Raw genomic sequence first — 19,717 nt, 5'->3', positions numbered from 1 at the left:
AAACACGAGGAAATCTGTAGATGCTGGAAATTCAAACCACACACAAAATGCTGGTGGAACACAGCAGGCCAGGCAGCATCTATAGGGAGAAGCACTGTTGACATTTCAGGCTGAGACCCTTCGTCAGGACTAACAAAGTAATCCTGATTTCTTTATGGGGAGATCTTGCCTGTTGGAATTCTTTGAGAAAATAACAAGCAAAGTAGACAAAGGAGAGCTAGCGGATGTTGCTTACTTGAATTTTCAGAAAGCCGTTGACAAGGTGCCACACATGAGGTTGTTGAAAAAGAATCCATGGTGTTACAGGAAAGATACAGGTCCATAATCCCTTATCCGAAATCTTTGGGGCCAGTTGTATTTTGGAATTCAGAATTTTTCGAATTTCAGAATCTCTCCTTATTGGTTCTGGGACCCCCCCCCCCCCCCGCGAATACCAAAAAACACGTATGCTCAAGTCCCTTATTTAACCTGTTCAGTGTGGGTGGACGTTAGGACCCAGTGGAGCTCCAGACCTACGCTCATCCTCCCGTATACTTTAAATCATCTCTAGATTACTTATAATATCTAATACAATGTAAATGCTATGTAAATAGTTGTTATACTGCATTGTTTAGGAAATAATGACAAGAAAAATATTTTATTTCCAACAAAAACATTCAATAAAACATAAAAATATACAGCTTCAAACGAAACGAATCAAACACATGGTAAATGACTTATTGGAATAAATGTAGAACATCACTGTCACTATAAAACTTCAGTAACTTGTCTTTCTGTTTCTTTAAATCATATACAGTGGTAGTTCCGACACCATATTCTTCAGTAAGATGCCGCACAGACACACCACGATCAAGCTTCTGCAATAACTCCACTTCCTGTGATATTGATAATGATAGATGCTTCCTTCTCTCTTTCTCATTGTTACTCATAGGGGTATCACATTTTTGACATTTTCACAGTGAAATTAAACACAAGTCAACAGTGAGCACAAAATATCAATGAACAGTAAATGCACGTGTAACCAGTATGAGCGCTGAACCACAACTGACGTCTGGCGGCCTCTGCTAGTGCTGCCACGTCACACCTGAGTGACGTCAGCTGTTGGCAAAAAGAACTTCGGTTTTCAGAGCTTTTTGGATTTCAGCCTCTTGCATGAGGGATTGTGGACCTGTACTAGCATTGACAGAAGACTGGGTAACTAAGGAGGACATTTTCTGGTTAGATACCTCTGACCAGTTTTGTTCTACTGTGGGATCAGTGGTGGGTCTGCTTCTTTTTGTGTAATATGTTAAATAGCTGGAGAATGGAATTGATGGCTTTGTGATCAAGTTTGCAGACAATACCAAGATGATAAGAGGGGCAGCTAGTGTTGAGGAAACAGGGAGTCTGCAGAAGGACTTAGATGAGGAGAATGGGCAAATAAATGACAGATGGAATACAGACTCCATCTGTAGAGAAGTGCGTGGTCATGCATAGTGGTAGAAGGAATAAACACACAGAGAGTTTTCTAACTGGGTAGTAAATTCAAAAGTCAGTGGTGTAGAAGACTTGGGATTCCTAGTGCAAAATTCCCTGAAGGTTAACTTTCAGGTTGAGTCGCTAGCACATAAGTCAAGTGCAATGTTAGCATTCATTTCAAGATTACCGGACAATAAAAGCAAGAATGCAATGCCGAGACCTTATGAAGCTCTGGCTTGCATGCATTTGGAGTATTGTGAGTAGTTCTCAGCCCCATATCTAGCAAAGGATGTGCTGACATTGGAGAGGGACAGAGGAAATTCATGAGAGAGACCCTGGGAATGAAAGAGATAATGTATGAAGAGCTTTCAATGGCCCTAGGCCTGTACTTTTTAGAGTTGTGAAGAATTGGAGTGGATATCACTGAAAGATATTGAATACTGAAAGGGCTTGATAAAGTGGGGAGTATGGAGTAGTTGGAGAGTCTAGCACCAGCGAACACAGCCTCAGAATAGAAGGTCCTAAGAGAGTCTGCTGAGCAGCTGCGTGGAGTTCTCCACCACATTTTCAATCAGAGTCTCAGCCTGGAAAGGGTCCCAGCAGTATGGAGAACATCATGTGAGGTCCCAGTGCCCAGGAAATGTCAACCGGAAGTCTTGAATGATTACCATCCAGTGGCCCTGACCTCACACATCGTGAAGACCCTCATGAGGCTGGTCCTGGCTCACCTTCGACCCATGGTCAGATCATCACTCAGTCTCCTGCAGTTTGCCTACTAGGAGCACAGTGGAGTCGACAATGCTGTCATCTACCTGCTGAACAGAGCTTAGTCCTTTTTGGATAAGCAGGACAGAACGGTGAGGATCATGTTTTTTGATTTCTCAAGTGCCTTCAACACCATATAGCCCTCATTGCTGGAGGGAAAAAACTCCATTTAATGCAGGATGGCACTTCCATTGTATCGTGAATAATGGACTAACAGGCTTGCAAACCACAATTTCTGCAGCTTCAGAACTACCTCCTGGGTAGTAATTTCCAGATTACTGCCTGTGCCACGCATCAGTGAGGGTAGAGACAGGATGATTTGGCAGATAAATGTGTGGCTGAGAAGCTGGTGCAGGGGGCAGGGCTTTAGGTTCTTGGACCATTGGGATCTTTTCTGGGAGAGGTATGGCATATTCAAAAGTGACAGGTTGCACCTGAACCCGAGGGGGACCAATATTCTGGTGGGCGGGTTTGTTAGAGCTGTTTGGGAGGATTTAAAATAATTTAGCAGGGGGGTAGGAACAGGAGTGAAGGGGCTCAGGATAGGACGGATGGTAAAAAAGTAAAGATAGTGTGTAGTCAGATTGTAAAGAAGGGCAGGCAGGTGATGAGACTTAGTTACAGCCAACAGGCTGAGTGTCAAAACATTAGAGATGCAGAATCAAAAAGGATAGCTAATACGATACTCAAGGTGTTGTATCTTAATGCACATAGTATAAGAAATAAGGAGGATGATCTTGTTGCACCATTACAGATTGCCAGGTACGATATTGTAGCCATCACTGAATCATGGCTGAAGAACAGTTGTAATTGGGTGCTGAATGTCCAAGGTTACACATTATATTGAAGGGATAGGAAGGTAGGCAGAGGGGGTGGTATGGCTCTACTGGTAAAGAATGGCATCAAATCAGTAGAAAGATGTGACATAGGATCAGAAGATGTTGAATCCTTGTGGATTGAGTTAATAAACTGCAAGGGTAAAAGAAAGTTGAAGACAGTACAGGCCTCCCAACAGTGGTTGGGAGGTGGACCACAGATTGCAATAGGAAATAGAAAAGGTCAGTCAAAAGGGAAATGTTCTGATAGTCGTGGGAGATTTTATCATGTAGGTCGACTGGGAAAATCAGATTGGAAATGAATCTCAAGAAAGTGGGTTTGTTGAATGCCTAAGAGATGGCTTTTAAGAGCAGTTTGACATTGAGCCTACTAGGGGATCAGCTATACTGGATTAGGTGTTATGTAATGAACCAGAGGCGATTAGGGAGCTTAAAGTAAAAGAACCCTTAAGAACTAGTGATCACAATATGATTGAATTCAACTTGAAATTTGATAGGGAGAAAGTAAAGTCTGCTGTAGCAGTATTTCAGTGGAGTAAAGGAACTTACAGTGGTACGAGAGAGGAGTTGGTCAAAGTAAATTGGAAGGAGCTGCTGGCAGGGATGTCAGCAGAGCAGTGATGGTGTGCGTTTCTGGGGAAAATGAGGATGGTGCAGGACATATGTACTCCAAAAATGAAGAAATACTCAAATGGTAAAATAGTAAAACCATGGCTGACAAGGGAAGTCAAAGCTATTATAAAAGCAAAGGAGAGGTCATACAAGAAAGCAAAATTAGTGGGAAGATAGAGAATTGGGAAGTTTTTAAAAACCTACAGAGAGCAACAAAATTCATTAGAAGGAAAAAGATGAAATATGAAAGCAAGCTAACAAATAATATCAAAGTTTCAAAGGTTTCAAAGGTACATTTAATGTCAGAGAAATGTATACAGTATACATCCTGAAATGCTTTTTCTTTACAAAGTGGATAGTAAAATTTTATTCAAGTATTTTAAAAATATAAGTGAAATGAGAATGGATATAGGATCGCTAGAAATTGAGGCAGGAGAAATAAAATCGGGGGACAAGGAGATGGCTGATGAACTAAATGAGTACCTTGCATCAGTCTTCACTGTGGAAGACACTAGCAGTATGCCTGATGTTGTAGTGTGTGAAGGAAGAAAAATGGCAGCAATTACTATTACAAGTGAGAAGGTGCTCAAAAAGCTGAAAGACCTAAAGGTACATAAGTCACCAGGACCTGATAAACTGCACCCTAGTGTTCTGAAAGAGGTAGCATTAGAGATTGTGATGACATTAGAAAGGATCTTTCAAAAATCATTGGACTCTGGCATGGTGCCATAGGACTGGAAAATCACAAATGTCACTTCACTCTTTAAGAAAGGAAGAAAGCAGCAAAAAGGAAATTATAGACCAGTTAGCTTGACCTCAGTGGTTGGGAAGTTGAGTTCGAGCCAGTTGTTAAGGATGAGGTGATGTAGTACTTGGTGACACAGGATAAGATAGTACAAAGTCAGCATGGTTTCCTTCAGTGAAAATCCTGCCTGACAAACCTGTTATAATACTTTGAGGAGATTATAAGTAGGACAGATAAAGGGGATGCAGTGGATGTTGTATATTTGGACTTTCAGAAGGCCTTTGACAAGGTGCCACAAGTGAGGCTGCTTACCAAGTCAAGAGCTCATGATATTACAGGAAAGTTACTAACATGTTTAGAGCATTGGCTAATTGGTAGGAGGCAGCAAGTGGGAATAAAATAATCCTTTTCTGGTTGGCTGCCAGTGACTAGTGGTGTTCCGCAGTGGTCGATGTTGGGACCACTTCTTTTTATGCTGTATATAAATGATTTAGATAATGGAATAGATGGCTTTGTTGCCAATACAATGATTGGTGAAGGGGCAGGTAGTGTTGAGGAAACAGGTAGGATGCAGAAGGACTTAGACAGATTAGGAGAAAGGACAAGAGAGTGGCAAATGATATACAATGTTGGAAAATGCATGGTCATGCTCTTTGGGGATACAAATAAATGTGCGGACTATTTTCTAAACAGGGAGAAAATCCAGGAATCTGTGATGCAAAGGAACTTGAGAGTCCTTGTGCAGAGCATCGTAAAGTTTAACTTGCAGGTTGAGTTGATGGTGAATAAGGCACATGCCATACTAGTCTTCATTTCAAGAGGTCTAGAATACAAGAGCAAGGATATGATGCTGAGTTTTATAAGGCACTGATGAGACCTCACCTTGAGTATTGTGAACAGTTTAGGAATTCCCATCTTAGAAAAGATGTGCCGGCATTGGAGAGGGTCCAGAGGAGGTTCACAAGGATGATTCCAGGAATGAAAGGCTTATCATACAAGGAACGTTTGATGGCTCTGGGTCTGTACTTGCTGGAATTCAGAAGGATGAGGGGGGAATCTCATTGAAGCTTTCCAATGTTGATAGGCCTAGACAGAGGAGATGTGGAAAGGATACTTCCCATGGTGGGAGAGTCTAGGACAAGAGGGCACAGCCTCAGGATAGAGGGGCGCCCTTTCAAAACAGAGATACAGATTCTTTAGCCAAAGGCCGGTGAATTTGTGGAATTTGTTGCCACATGCAGCTGTGGAGGCCAGGTCATTGAGTGTATTTATGGCAGAGATTAATAGATTCTTGATTGGACATGGCATCAAAGGTTACGGGGAGAAGGCCGTGAACTAGCATTGAGAAGGAAAAGAGAAGAGGATCAGCCTTGATTGAATGGCGGAGAAGGCTCGATGGGCCATATGCCTAATTCTGCTCCTATGTCTTATGGTGTGTCAGACATAGCTATAAGCAGCATCAAGGCCCCACAGGGGACTGTATTGGCTCCCTTCCTCTTTACCCCATATACCTCAGACTTTAGATACAACACTGAGTCATGTAATCTGCTGAAATTCTCTGATAACTCAGTTGGGTGGATAAATACAAGGCCCTGGTGGAGGACTTTGTCAAATAGTGCAAGCTGAACCATTGGCAGCTCAACATTAGTAAGACAAAAGAGATGGTGTTGGACTTTAGGAAGACTGAGCCTGCATTGCTCCCTGTTACCATTGATGGTGAAGAGGAGAATGTACTGAGGACCTACACATACCTGGGGGTGCACCTGGATGACAGACTTGAGTGGAGCACCAACACAGATGCTGTGTACCAGAAGGCTCAGAGTCGCCTTTCCTTCTTGAGGAGACTGTGGTCTTTTGGAGTATGCAGGCCTCTCTTTCACATGTTCTACCATCTGTTGTTACCAGCATAATCTTCTATGCATTGGTGTGCCAGTACAATCTTCTATGCATTGAGCAAAAGAAGTGGCAGATGTGCTGGGGCAATGGCATCAACAGGGTTGATGCCAACAGGCTGAATAAACTGATTAGAAAGGGTGGCACTGTTATAGGAGCCAAACTGGACACACTGGAGGCTGTGGTAGAACAAAGGACCCTATGGAGAACCCTGGCAATTCTGGACAATGCTTCTCACCCTCAGCATGCCACCTTGGAAGAACAGAGGAGCACTTTTAGTCATAGACTAAGAAAACCTCGCTACTCCAAAGAGTGCTACATGAGGTCATTCTTATCCTCAGCTATTAAGCTCTATAATGAGTCAACCTGTAACTGGGGAAGTGATGACCCCCTTCTGTTAGACCACAAGACATAGGACCAGAATTAGGCCATTCAGTCCATGAACTCTGCTCCACCATTCCATCATGGCTGATCCCGGATCCCACTCAACCCCATACACTTATCTTCTCACCAATCAGGAGACTCTTCATTTTCATTTTAAATATAACCATGGTCTTGGCCTCCACAGTTGTCTGTGGCAAAGCATTTGACAATTCAAAAATATCTGGCTAAAAATTCCTCCTTACTTCTATTCTAAAAGGTCTCCCCTCAATTTTGAGGCTGTGGCCTCCAGTTCTGGATACCCCCACAATAGGAAACATCCTCTCTACATCCATTATATCCAGTCCTTTCAACATTCAGTAGGTTTCAATGAGATCCCCCACCCCCCGCATTCTTCTAAATTCCAGTGAGTAAAGCAGCCAAACCCTCCTCATATGCTAACCCCTTCATCCCCAGAATCATCCTTGTGAATGTCCTCAGGACTCTCTCTAATAACAACACATCCTTTCTGAAATATGGGGCCTAAAACTGTTGACAGAACTCCAAGTGCGACCTGACTAATGTCTTACAAAGCCTCAACATTATCTCCTTGTTTTTATATTCTATTCCCCTTGAAATAAATGCCAACATTGCATTTTCCTTCTTTACCACAGATTCAACCTTCTGGGAGTCTTGCATGAGGATTCCTAAGTCCCTTTGCACCTCTGATGTTTGAATTTTCTCTTCATTTATTTAGGTAATGGTCTACACATTTGTTCCTTTTACCAAAATGCATCATACATTACCCAACACAGTATTCCATTTGCCACTTTTTTTGCCCATACTTCCAATTTGTCTAAGTCTTGCAGCAATTGCATTGCTTCCTCAGCACTACTTACTCCCCCACAAAGCCATCAATTGCATTAGCTAAGTTATTTACAAACAATGTGAAAAGTAGTGGTCCCAATATTGACCCCTGAATAACACAACTAGTCACTGGCAGCCAACCAGAAAATGCTCCTTTATTCCAACTCGCTGCCTCCTGTCAGCCATTCTGCTATCCATGCCAATATCTTGCCTGTAATGCCATGGGATTTTATCTTGTTAAGCAAACTCATGTGTGGCACTTTATCAAACGCCTTCTGAAAATCCAAGCAATCCACTGCCTCTCCCTTGTCCACCATACTTGTTATTTCCTCAAAGGATTCTGACGGATTTGTCAGATAAGATTTCCCTTTCCAGAAACCATGCTGACTTTGACTTACTTTATCATTAGTCTCCAAGTTCCCCAAAACCTCATCCTTAACAATGGACTTAAGCACTTTCCCAGTTTTAGGCTAACTGGTCTGTAATTTCCTATTCTTTTACCATCCTCCTTCTTAAAGTGTGGAGTGACATTTTCAATTTTCCAGTCCTCCAGAATCATGCCAGAATCAAGTGATTCTTGAAAGATCATAACCAATGCTTCTGCTAGCTCTTCAGCAACCTAATTTCGAACTCTGGGATGTAGTCCATCTGGTCCAGGTAATTTATCCACCTTAAGACTTTTGAGTTTGCCTGGCACTTTTCTCTTTATAATGACAATAACACTCAGTCCTGCTCCCTGACTCTCATGGACCTCTGGCACACTGCCAATGTCTTCCAGAGTAAAGACTGATGCAAAGTACTTATTAAGTCCACCCACCATTTCATTGTCCCCCATTACTACCTCACCAGCATCACTTTCCAGTTCTCCATTACCAGCTCTCACCACCATTTTACTCTTTATATAATTGAAGAAAACCTTTCAGTATTCTGCTTTATATCATTGGCTAGTTTGCCCTCATATTTCATCTTTTCCCTTCTGATGGCTTTTTAGTTGCCTTTTGTTACATATTATATCCCTTTCTTGGCTTTTATGCAGTCCTTAACTTCTCTTCTCAGCCACAGTTTCCTATTCCTGCCATTTGAGAACAACTTCTGTGGGCCATATCTATCCTGCGCCTTGTGAATTATTCCCAGAAACTTCAGCCACCTCTGCTCTGCTGTCATCCCCACCAGTATCCTCCTCCAATCCACCTGGGCAAGCTCCTTTCTCATGCCTCTGTAATTCCCTTTATTCCATTACCATACTGATATATGTGAATCATGCTTCTCCCTCTCAAATTGTAGTATGAATTCAATCATATTATGATCACTGCCTGCTAAGGGTTCCTTTGCTTAAGCTCGCTAATAAGATCCAGGTTATTACACAACTCCCAATCTAAGATAGCCTTTCCCCAAGCAGGCTCAAGCACAAGCTGCTCTAAAAAGCCATCTTGTAGGCATTCAACAAATTCCCTCTCTAGCAATCCAACACCAGCCTGATTTTTCCCAATCCCCTTGCTTATTGAAGCCCATTACTATTGTGACATTACCCTTATTACATGCCCTTTCCAGCTCCCTTTGCAATCTCAACTCCACATCTTGGCTACTATTTGGAGACCTATATATGATTCCAATAATGGATTTTTACCCTTGCTGTTTCTTAACTCCACCCACAAAGATTCGCCGCTCCCAGACCCTACGTCACCTTTTTCATACGTCATACCAACCAATCTTTAATTGTGCACGACTTTGTCCACCTTATTCAGAATACTACGTGTATTTAACACTGCGTCTTTCCCCTTTTGAACTTTACCTCTGTGGTACAATGTAACTATTTGCACTGTCTCCATTTATACACAATCATTTGTTCCTTCCTGACATTCATATTACACCCATCATCTACTTGTAAACCTGCTGGCTCATACTCAGCTCTATCATACTGGTTCCCATCCCCTTCAGATTCAAGTGCAAGCTGTCCCTTTTGTTCAGGTCACACCTACCCCAGAAATCTGAAGCTTTGCCCCCTGCTCCAATTCTTCACCCGTGTTGACTGCTTCAGGTTCCTTATTTTTTATTGTTTCTTATTTCTCTTTTAATATTTGTATATTTGTATATCTGTACAATTGCAATGCTACTGTAACACTGTAATTTCCTTTGTGGCCAATAAAGTTTCTATCTATCTTGGATATCTCTTTAGAAGAGATTAGGAAAAGTTTCTTCAGCCAGAGGGTGGTTAATCTGTGGAATTCATTGGAGGATGGTGAATCTGTGGAATTCATTGCTAGAGACAGCTGTGAAAGCCAAGTTATTGGGTACAATTAAATCAGATATTGACAGGTTCTGGATTAGTAAGCATGTCAAAGTTTACTGGGAAATGACTGGAGAATGGGGTACAAGGAAAAACTAAATTAGCTGTGATTGAATGGCGAATGAAACTCAGTGGGCTGAATGACCTAATTCTGCTCCTCTATCTTATGGTCTTTAATTTCAAAATTTAGACTATTGCTTTCTTATGTTCAATCAATCTGAGAAATATTAATCTTTCACAATATTCATCTTTTCAACACATTGCCTAGACACAGACAAGTCTCCGTCCTGTTTTAACATCTGCAAAAAATGTATTAATATAGCCCTTTAAATGTGAAATTATGTCACATTCTTTCTGTTAAAGAGTTATATTTATTAGTATCTTCATTACACTGGGTTAAAATCTTTCACAAAACACATTTGTTCAAGTAAGTGAAAAATTCTTTTTCTATAGGCGCATAAGGCAAACATAAATGGACCTATAATTCTTATACTTTGTTTTAATCCCAATTACTAAGATATTAACTTTTGCAGTGCCGTGCAAACCTAAACAATTTATGTTTGAATATTGACAAATGATTATGAAACACTTCGTCTTCTGAAATGCAATGTTGTTTTATTGCAAGATTCATTAAATGTTAAGAAATATGTTATATCAAAAGGGAAGATTTTCAACCTGAAATAGCTCAAAATCTATTTTCTTTATACATTTGAAAAGCATGTTATTTTACTAAATATTTAGCTTATACACATTATCGAAATAATCCTTTGATACATTACGAAGGAAGTGAAACATCATCAACAGTATTGCTTTTCGGTTGTTATATTAAACATAATTACTGTTCAGCTACATTTTTAAATTCCCATGAAAAAGTGTGACAAGATTTTCTCGATATCCAATGTCACACGAATAGATTGCCTGTTCTATCATTGCTTTTAGTGGACATTTTTTATATGTATCATTTGGAGTATTGCTGCAAATAACAACACTACAGTAAATCATGTGAAGTGCCTTGAAATATTTCTTAGACGTGCAATAATGTGTTGTGTGAATGATACTCTTTGCTGGAATTAATCTTAACGCTGAATACAGGTACAGTAGATGAAAGTTGAACTGAACAGCTGGAATCAAAATCTGATTTATTTTCATTGACAAGTGATGCCAAATTTCATGGCAGCAGTACAATGTAAAAACATGAAAAATCATAAATTATGAAATAAATAAATAGTTCAAAAGAAAAGCAATAACAGGGCGGCATTCATGGACCATTCAGAAATCTTTTGGCAGAGGGGAAGAAGCTGTTTCTAAATCATTGAGTATGTGTCTACATCCATTAGAAACAGTAAGCAGTATTGAATAGAAAAGCAGAGAGTTCATGGTGATCGTGTTGACAGTTGGAGAAAACTGCGTTACTTTGGATCCCTCCCTGTAAGAGGAATATTATAAATCTGCAGCAAATGCAACACAACATTAGCATACTGACATCAAGCACTAGAGACCAAATTATCAGAAAAGGCTTGAAAAAGTAGATTATGATTGAGATAGTGTAAGTTATGAAAAAAATATAGGTATTCCCAACAGAAATAATTGCAGATTCTGGAAATCTGGATCACCAGTTCTGCCAAAGGGCCTTTATGACTATCTGAAATGAAAACAGAAAGTGCTGCAGATACTCAGCAGATCAGGTAGTAACCATGGAGAGAGAGAAAATGCATTAACATTTCAGGTTTATAACCTTCCAGCATTTTCTTTTGTTCTTATTAATCACAGGTAGATATATCAAAAACAAGCAATAAATATATGATAAAGCAGTAGATTACAATAACATTTTTCAATGTAGTTGCTGTTTAGTATGTAGTTATTAAATTCTGTAAAGCTTTACCATGATTAGTGCAGCATTTATATTTGCTGTGTTTATGACACAGGCATATAGAATTGATATTTTGGGATGGGCTTGTATCAGCAAATCTATGACCTCTTGTTACAGTTGCTTCAATCATTTAATGAGGTGAGTAACATGAGGCATTTCCCTGTGAATGACAACTGGTCATGAAGGGGACTGACCAATAGATAAAGTTAGTATGAACAAGTTATAGAATCCTCTTTAAAAGAGGGAGCAACTTGGCCCCGTCATGCATGTGCTGGCTCGTAGAACAAACATCAATGTCTATTTCCATAGTCCTGCTTTTTTTAAAACCCAAAACACATTATGTTCATTTTCAAGTGTCTACCTACTTCCTTCTTAAAATTATATATTTAAAAAGTTCCCATTGTGTTTTCAGGTATAGCCCAATTCTAATGATTTGCTGAGTGAAAAGAAAAAATTCTTTTCATTGCCTCCCTAGATCTCAAGGGAGATTAACTATTCTGCAAAAATGTTGAAACTTTTTGAAACTTTAACTATGCCTGACATTTATTTTTTCACATTGTAATGACAGCGATTAGAGTCTAACCGCTCAAATCTCACATTCTTGCTAACAATTCAGTAAGCATCCTCCATAGGGTCACAAAACACAGAAACGAGCCCTTCGGCCCACTAAAACCATGCTGATCATCAACCACCCATTTACACAAACTCCACAGTAATAGAATTTTATTTTACTCTTCCCATACTCCTTTCAACACCTCTGGTATTCTATCCCTCATCTACTCAGGAGGGCAATTTATAGGGGCCAATTAATCCAACATACCTTTCAGATACAGGCATAAACTAGAGCACCCAGAAGGAACTCAGCCAGTCACAGGGAGACCATGCAAACTCTACACAGACAGCACAAAAGATCAGGATTGAAACTATCACTGCATGTGTATGATATTCCAAATTGTCCATTGATCTTCAGCTAAGGCTAAGTAATTCATAAATTTCTAAACTTTATTTTTTCCAAAAAATGCATATTACTGCATTTTAATAACAAACTATTAATTGAAGCAAAAGTGATAAACAAGGTTAATTTTTCAATTCTGTGAGCCTGTGAGCCTTATCAGAGCTGACTCACTTGTGTTAGTGAAAAGTTAAGACTTGAAACCATGACTTCGTTTCTCTTTCCAGTTATCCTATGTGCCCTGGTGCCTATTTCTAGTATCTGGAGAATTTAAGTTAAGCAAAATATACTTTGTTTATATGTAAAATCAGAGGCAACCTGTTTGGTGAACAGTGTTGGGCGATTTTGATAATCAATGTACTGAGAGGAAATTAAGTGTGTCCATGTTGTCAGCATTTCTTTATTACAGCTGACAGTAAATTATTTCCTGACAGTATGACTAACTTATTAACATGATTTCACACTTAGCTGCACTAGATGTTGTCATTATAAATTTTAGACTAAAAGCAGTTGAAGTACATTGATAGCTAGTTTCAGATGTCTGTTGACTACAGTTTAAATCATAACTGAAGTGGAAATTGAAAAAGCTGGAACAGATTTCAAGCAACTGGGTATTAATTTGAAAAGGAGAAACACACACAAAATGCTGGAGGAACTCAGCAGGCTTGGCAGCATCTTTGGAAAAGAGTAAACAGTTGACATTTTGGGCTGAGACCCTTCATCAGGACTTTTCAGATGAATTTGAATAGTTAATGATTTCTAAGGCTCTTATTCAAAGTCTTGGGATTTTATTACCCTTTGCTGAACACCCTTGGCCGAATATTATGCTCTCTGCCGACAAACACTGTCTAATAAAGTAACAATACTGCCTAATAGATAGACAGATACTTTATTGATCCCGAAGTAACCATTAGCATTAGTCACAGTAGCATTACAAGTTCATAGATCTACAATATTAGAGTATTGTACTCTATACAATATTAAATAGGAAGAATAAATAAAAATATGTTTTCTGAAGCAGACTAATGAGAGGGAGTCATCACTTCCCCAGCTATAGGTTGACTCATTATAGAGCCTTTTGGCCGAGAGTAAGAACGACCCCATATAATGTTCTTTGGAGCAGTGCATTTGTCTTAGTCGAGAGGAACACTTAATAGAGAAAGTATACTTGTTGGTGTTGCTAACGGCATTCCATGTCATTGCTGTGATGTTATGAACCAAGTGGTGGCTGGGCTAGCTTATTTTTGTTTTCAATTAAATGTATGAGTTGAAGGAACTAAAAGGTGAAGAGGTTAGGCATAGGTACATAGTAGAGTAAAATGTGCACATGTTTTATACACACCATAAAGCCAAGAGTTTTCTGAAATGGTAGTACAGATCTGGATCACTACAGACTCAGATAGTAACTTTATTCTTTAAGATACCTACATATTTCACTGAAATTTGTTGAAAGTACAACATACTATAAATATCACCAGTATGATTGACCTGGATATGGAAAGGTATTTATTATGTTGCTGCCTGTGACTATTGCTCAGCCCAGCATCAATACAATAAAGAGAGTTAAACAGAGCTGGATTTGTTTTATCTTTTGTCTTTTGGCATAAATTCTGCCAAATTTGTGCACTTATTTTCAGTCACTGTTTCACAAATAATTCTTCATTCCAAGCTTACTTTTTTTCCGCTTGCTGCTGCTTGTGATACATAACCTTTCTTTCGTACAACCAGCTTCTATCCAATATTCATGTTCACTTGGTTGCTTCCACCTCTTCAAGTTTCAGTGACAAAAAAGAGTCAGCCATCAAATGCTGAATTATTTTATGAATACTTGAATATTTTCTTTTTGGTTAAAGGAAGATATATCACATTCCCTCGTTTCTCCCTTTACTAATTTGCCTAAAATGGAGCAAACGTTACATAAAAAAAATAACAATTTGACAGCATATCCATCAGTATATATGTTATTCAGATGGCCCTTCTAGGCAATTGATATTAGACAGCCAAAATCCACATATTACACAAAGCATCAGAAAGTATTATTACTGGTGTTAGTTACTTTCCTGTGTAAATGTAAAAACTGATCCACTAAATTATATGCATGAGAAAAACGAGAAATTGAGATGAGAATTTGACTTTTCTTATGATTAAAATGTGGAAATGTGACTGTGCCACTAGACTTAAATTTGTGATGATATGAACAATGGAATATTGCCCATGGTCTAGTAATGTATACAGACAGTAACTTTCAATATGCCTTTGTTTTAATAGTTACCATCTTTTCTTCATTATTGGCCATTGCTATTAGTCCAAAAGCACAGAAAACACAAACAGTTAAAAAGCAGCATACCTGTCTCACAAAGCTGTTGGATGTGGTATCTGATGAGGTACTGCCTTCAGATCCTTTGAACCTGTTTTTCCTTATTGCACCTCTCCCAGAATACTAGGGAGAGAAATAATGCAAGATTATCATCATGTAGACTGGCTTCAATACTCTAATTACTAAAATTAAAAGCAATAAAAATCTACAAAGCAATATCTTTCCTGAATTGACAGTGCATTAGGAAAATTGAAAACTGCACCAATACTATATTATTAATCTCATAGAACATTCAAATTTAAGAAAACCTCCGGACTCAGCAGATATGCATACACTGTAGGGAATTGGGCAATATTGAAGTCTATTTACTGAAGAAAACACAATAGCATCTTAGAGAATTTCTTTGAAATAATTGCTTTTTGCCCAGTTTAAACTGAGGAGATTCAAGGTCTTGGCACATTATTGATTTTACAAATAACTCTTTAATGTTGGGTGCTTAAATGTGATCATTATGGGATTTAACTATTGTGCCAAAAACATAAAAGCAACTTTAGCCAAAGAAAAATAAAACCTTTGTTTTCAGAATCAGAACCAAATTTAATTTGTTAAATACATGATAGATATAGAAAAAAAAACAGAGGTAGTTTTCATGGGTTCAATGTCCATTTAGAAATCAGATGGCAGAGGGGAAGAAGCTGTTTTGAATTGTTGAGTGTGTGCCTTTAGGCTTCTGTACCTCCTTCCTGATAGTAGCAATGAGAAGAGGACATCTCCTGGGTGGTGGGGGTCCTTAACGATGGACACGGAGTTTCTGAGGCTCTGCTTCTTGAAGATATTTTGATACTACGGAGGCTAGTACCCGTGCTTGCATGATGGCATTAGACAGTGTTTTTTGAACAAGTGTTTCCACACTCTTCAAAAGACAAATTTCAAATCACTTGCTGATTTGGTGATTTCAGAATTATGTAGATTAGTTCCTTTCTGGGTACCTGCAGACCATATCATGGAGCTTCTTGGTTATCATCCAAATGCCATCATTTTCACCAAATGTGAAATGAACTTCAATTACTGGAAAACACTTCAGTCATTGGGCATTTGAATTAAGAAGTACCTACCTTTAAAGGCATTGGGAAACTATTCATTTAGGGATGAAGAGAATCGTAATTCTTGTCTTTTGTTTGTTTCAAATGGAGGACTAGGTTATTTTAGTTTTGCATCACATGCCCGAGAAAAGATATTGGGCAGTCCAGCTGGAGCCCGATTTCCGTAAGACGTTTATTTTGCGGTGAGACTAGTATAATAGCAGTCAATATGGGAAAATAGGTTTAATGTTGAAAGGAATACGATGTGGATTACAAAACGGATGCCATTATCTTCTAAAGAGCCAATATATCATCTTAAGGCTGGACTCCAAGCCCTGTCTCCAACCAGGTGACAAGGAGCCCTGACCGTAAGAAACACGCCTTTGCCACCATCCTACCAAACTTCTCTTTAGCAGATATCCTCATTAATTAGGCAGGTACTTGAGCTTAAAAATGCACTGCAGCCAATAGCAGGCAACTTCTCATTTCATTTTATTATTCTATAATTACACCCTCGAAGATCTCTTCTACCGGAGCCTTTTCTCCGTTAAGTTTGATCCCTGCCCTCATCAAATGAATTAAACCGAAATTAATATTTGTACAGCAGAGCGGACAACACCAGTATCCAACAAAGTGTTCCTTGTGGAGTGCAAGTCTCTCATTGATAGAGAGCTACACACACACACACCACATACATGCACATATAACACACACACACACACACACACAGAGCACAAATTGCAATTTTAAAACTTGGGCGATTAAATGCCTTAAAGACAAGACATGACCATCTTAAGTTACCTGAATGCTTGGGGTTTCTAGGATACCCATCCGAATCTCTTGGGTTTTGGACATGTTGCCGCGAACCATTTGAAAGGCTGGGCTGTTTCTCAGAGACGGAGATTCTGGCTGTGGACAAACACTCCGCAGGGCAGAGAGGGAATGGTCATTGCTTCCCGTCTGCTTGCGGGAGCCGGTTAGGCACTGAGAGCTGGCATCCCTTCAGAGAGCAGGATCCCAGCCCGACGCTCGCTGGTGGGCGCCTCCGAGCACTTTGCTCCCCTCCTTTATTTGTCTTTTTAACCAGACACTGTTGCACCTTCGGTCGCGGTGCCGTCGCTCCGCACGGTAGCCGGTGTGGACAGACGGCGCCCGCCTTGGTTGCAGTTGTGCCGGAGACGGGAGATGCCAACTGGCAGCGGTGGGCTGTAGGGGCGGAGTGAGGCACGTCAGGCTTCCTCTTCGCATCGGGGGAGAGCGCTGTCAACTCATTCACGCCCAGCCGCTCCAAGCCGGGTTATAATTCTACTGGATTTTCAAAATAAATAACGCATTTAACCGATCGGACTGATACACTACATTGGCGTGTGAACAATAGACATTAACCCCAGAAAGCACCGTCAATAAATCACCCACAGAGAAACTATCTTTGGGTCTGCAGGGCACGCAGCATCTGTGGAGAGTGAAATAGAGTTTACATTTCAAGATAATCAACTACCACCCCACTAGCCTTCACGTCTAGCACATAATTCTCCGTAACTTCCGCCATCTCCAACGGGCTCCCACAACCAAGCACATCTTTCCCTACCCACCCCCAGCTAGTCGCAGGGATCGTCCCTTGCCCACTGACCTCCATCCTGGTACTTATTCATCCAAGCAGAACAAGTGCCACACCTGACAGATATCTCTCTCTATATACCATTCAGGTCCCCAGACAGTCCTTCCAGACGAGGCGACACCACCTTTGAGTCTGTTGGGGTCATCTACTGTATCCGCTGCTCTCGATGTGGCCTCTTGTATATCGGTGAGAGCCGACGTAGATTGGGAGACCGCTTCGCCGAGTACCTACGCCAAAAAAAAAAAGCGGGATCTCTCCGTGGCCACCCATTCCAATTCCACTTCCCATACTCATGTCAGTCCATGGCCTCATGCACTGCCGCGACGAGGACACACTTAGGTTGGAGAAACAACACCTTTTCTTCCGTCTGGGCAACCTCCAGCCTGATGGCATGAACACCGATTTCTCGAACTTCTGGTAATTCCAGGACCCTCTCCTTCACCATTCCTCATTCCAGTTTCCCTCCCTCAGCTTATCTCCTTACCTGCCCCAAACCTCCTTATGGTGCTCATCCCGGCCCATTTCTTCTATGGTCTTATGCTCTCTCCAATCAGTTTCCCCCTTCTCCAGCCCTTTATCTCTTTCACCAATCAACTTCCCAAATCTTTCACCTCCTCCCCCTCTCCTGGTTTCATCTATCACCTACCACCTTGTACTTTTTCCTCCCTTCCCCCCACCTTCATCCTCTGACTTCTCCTCTTCCTTTCTAGTCCTGATGAAGGGTCTTGGCCAGAAACATTTTTTTTACTCTTTTCCATTGATGCTGCCTGATCTGCTGAGTTTGTGTGTGTGTGTGGGGGGGGGGGGGGGGCTTTGGATTTCTAGCATGCACAGATTTCCTCATGTTTGTAACATTTCAAGATGTCTATCTCTTGCTGTGTTCAGGTGTCATCTGATTGGGTGGTTGTTGGAATTGAACCTGGGCCCTACTGTGACACAGCAAGAAGACCCACTGTCTTGTGCTCCCAGAGAACCTGTGGGTAGCTGACAGAAACTGGGAGTGGGAGGTTACTGCAAAGAAGGGGAGAATAAAAATTGGATAAATGTAGGATTAATGTGTGATTGGTGTAAGTGGGTAGTTGATGGACAACAGAGACTCAGAGTATTTGTCCTGTATCACTTTTTAACTCTAAGATGATTATCAGCCAATATCCTCACTTCTGATTTTATAATAGACTATTTTATACGTTTCAGTGAGATCTCTTCTCAGTCTTTTGAACTCCAGCAAAAACAAAGTCCAATTAACCTAATCTCTCCTCATACATTAGCCCTACCATTTTTGACATCAGTCAAATGAACCTATGTTGTACTCCCTCCATCTCAAAAACATCTTCCCTCAGATAAAGTAACACAATTGCAGATGGGATCACTGCAATACTCTGTAGACTCCACCTTGTAGTCAACTCCTCTTGCAATGAAGGCCAGCAAACCAGCCAAAAGCTGCTGGCTATAACCGAATACTCTGTGCCTTTCATTGCCCAGTGTACAAGGAATACTAGAATTTGTACCAACCCTTTTCCTAAACAACCACTATTCAGATGTCTTTTTCCTTTTAGAATGATACAGGTCCTCTCCAACTTACAAACATCCAATTTATGCACACCCACTACATCCAAATGAGGGTATGGGAAACCAGTGGCATGAATGTGCCAGTTGCTATGGAGCTGCAGACATCTTTTGCCACATGTAAACTTGGTTTGTAATCACATTTCTGACTTGCAATCAGCCTGAGTTATGAACCATTCACAGGAATGGAATTCTGCCATATTCTGGGCCAACTCCTAGTGGATCCTTTTATTTATCCCCATTGTGCTGCATCTGCCACGCTTTTGCCCTCTTTGATCAAATCATATTGGTGCCTCTGTGCATTTTATTTAGCGCTCATATTCCATCGTTGCCCTATTCTCTTTCCCAGTTTGTGTTGTCCACAAAGTTGAGAAAGTTACATTTACCCTCACTGATGCATTGATATAGGATTTGGATATATGGTGTCCAGAATGACTGTTGATTCAGCTCTCTATTTCTTGTCTATCAATCAGTTCTCAATATATCCTA

At 40.4% G+C, this 19,717-nt stretch overlaps 1 protein-coding gene across 3 annotated transcripts in view; it reads right to left on the bottom strand.

Annotated features, from left to right (window-relative positions):
• LOC140732254 (voltage-dependent L-type calcium channel subunit beta-2-like) overlaps window positions 1-17,263 on the bottom strand; it is a 318,120-nt gene extending 300,857 nt beyond the window's left edge. For 2 of the 3 annotated variants that reach the window (XM_073054608.1, XM_073054609.1), the window contains exons 1-2: window positions 16,846-17,263; window positions 14,993-15,085 (exon numbers count right to left, since the gene is read on the bottom strand). In XM_073054608.1, the coding sequence (XP_072910709.1) occupies window positions 14,993-15,085; window positions 16,846-16,914 (162 nt within the window). In that variant the 5' untranslated portion in view covers window positions 16,915-17,263. The remainder of the gene's footprint in view (window positions 1-14,992; window positions 15,086-16,845) is intronic. The other variant, XM_073054613.1, reaches the window with a different exon arrangement.
• Window positions 17,264-19,717: the final 2,454 nt, after the last annotated feature.

The sequence above is a fragment of the Hemitrygon akajei genome, chromosome 8 (genome assembly GCF_048418815.1).
Source record: "Hemitrygon akajei chromosome 8, sHemAka1.3, whole genome shotgun sequence".
NCBI classification, from domain to species: Eukaryota; Metazoa; Chordata; class Chondrichthyes; order Myliobatiformes; family Dasyatidae; genus Hemitrygon; species Hemitrygon akajei.
The sequence above is the reverse complement of the archived record's forward strand: the minus strand, read 5'-3'. Positions and strand labels throughout refer to the sequence as shown.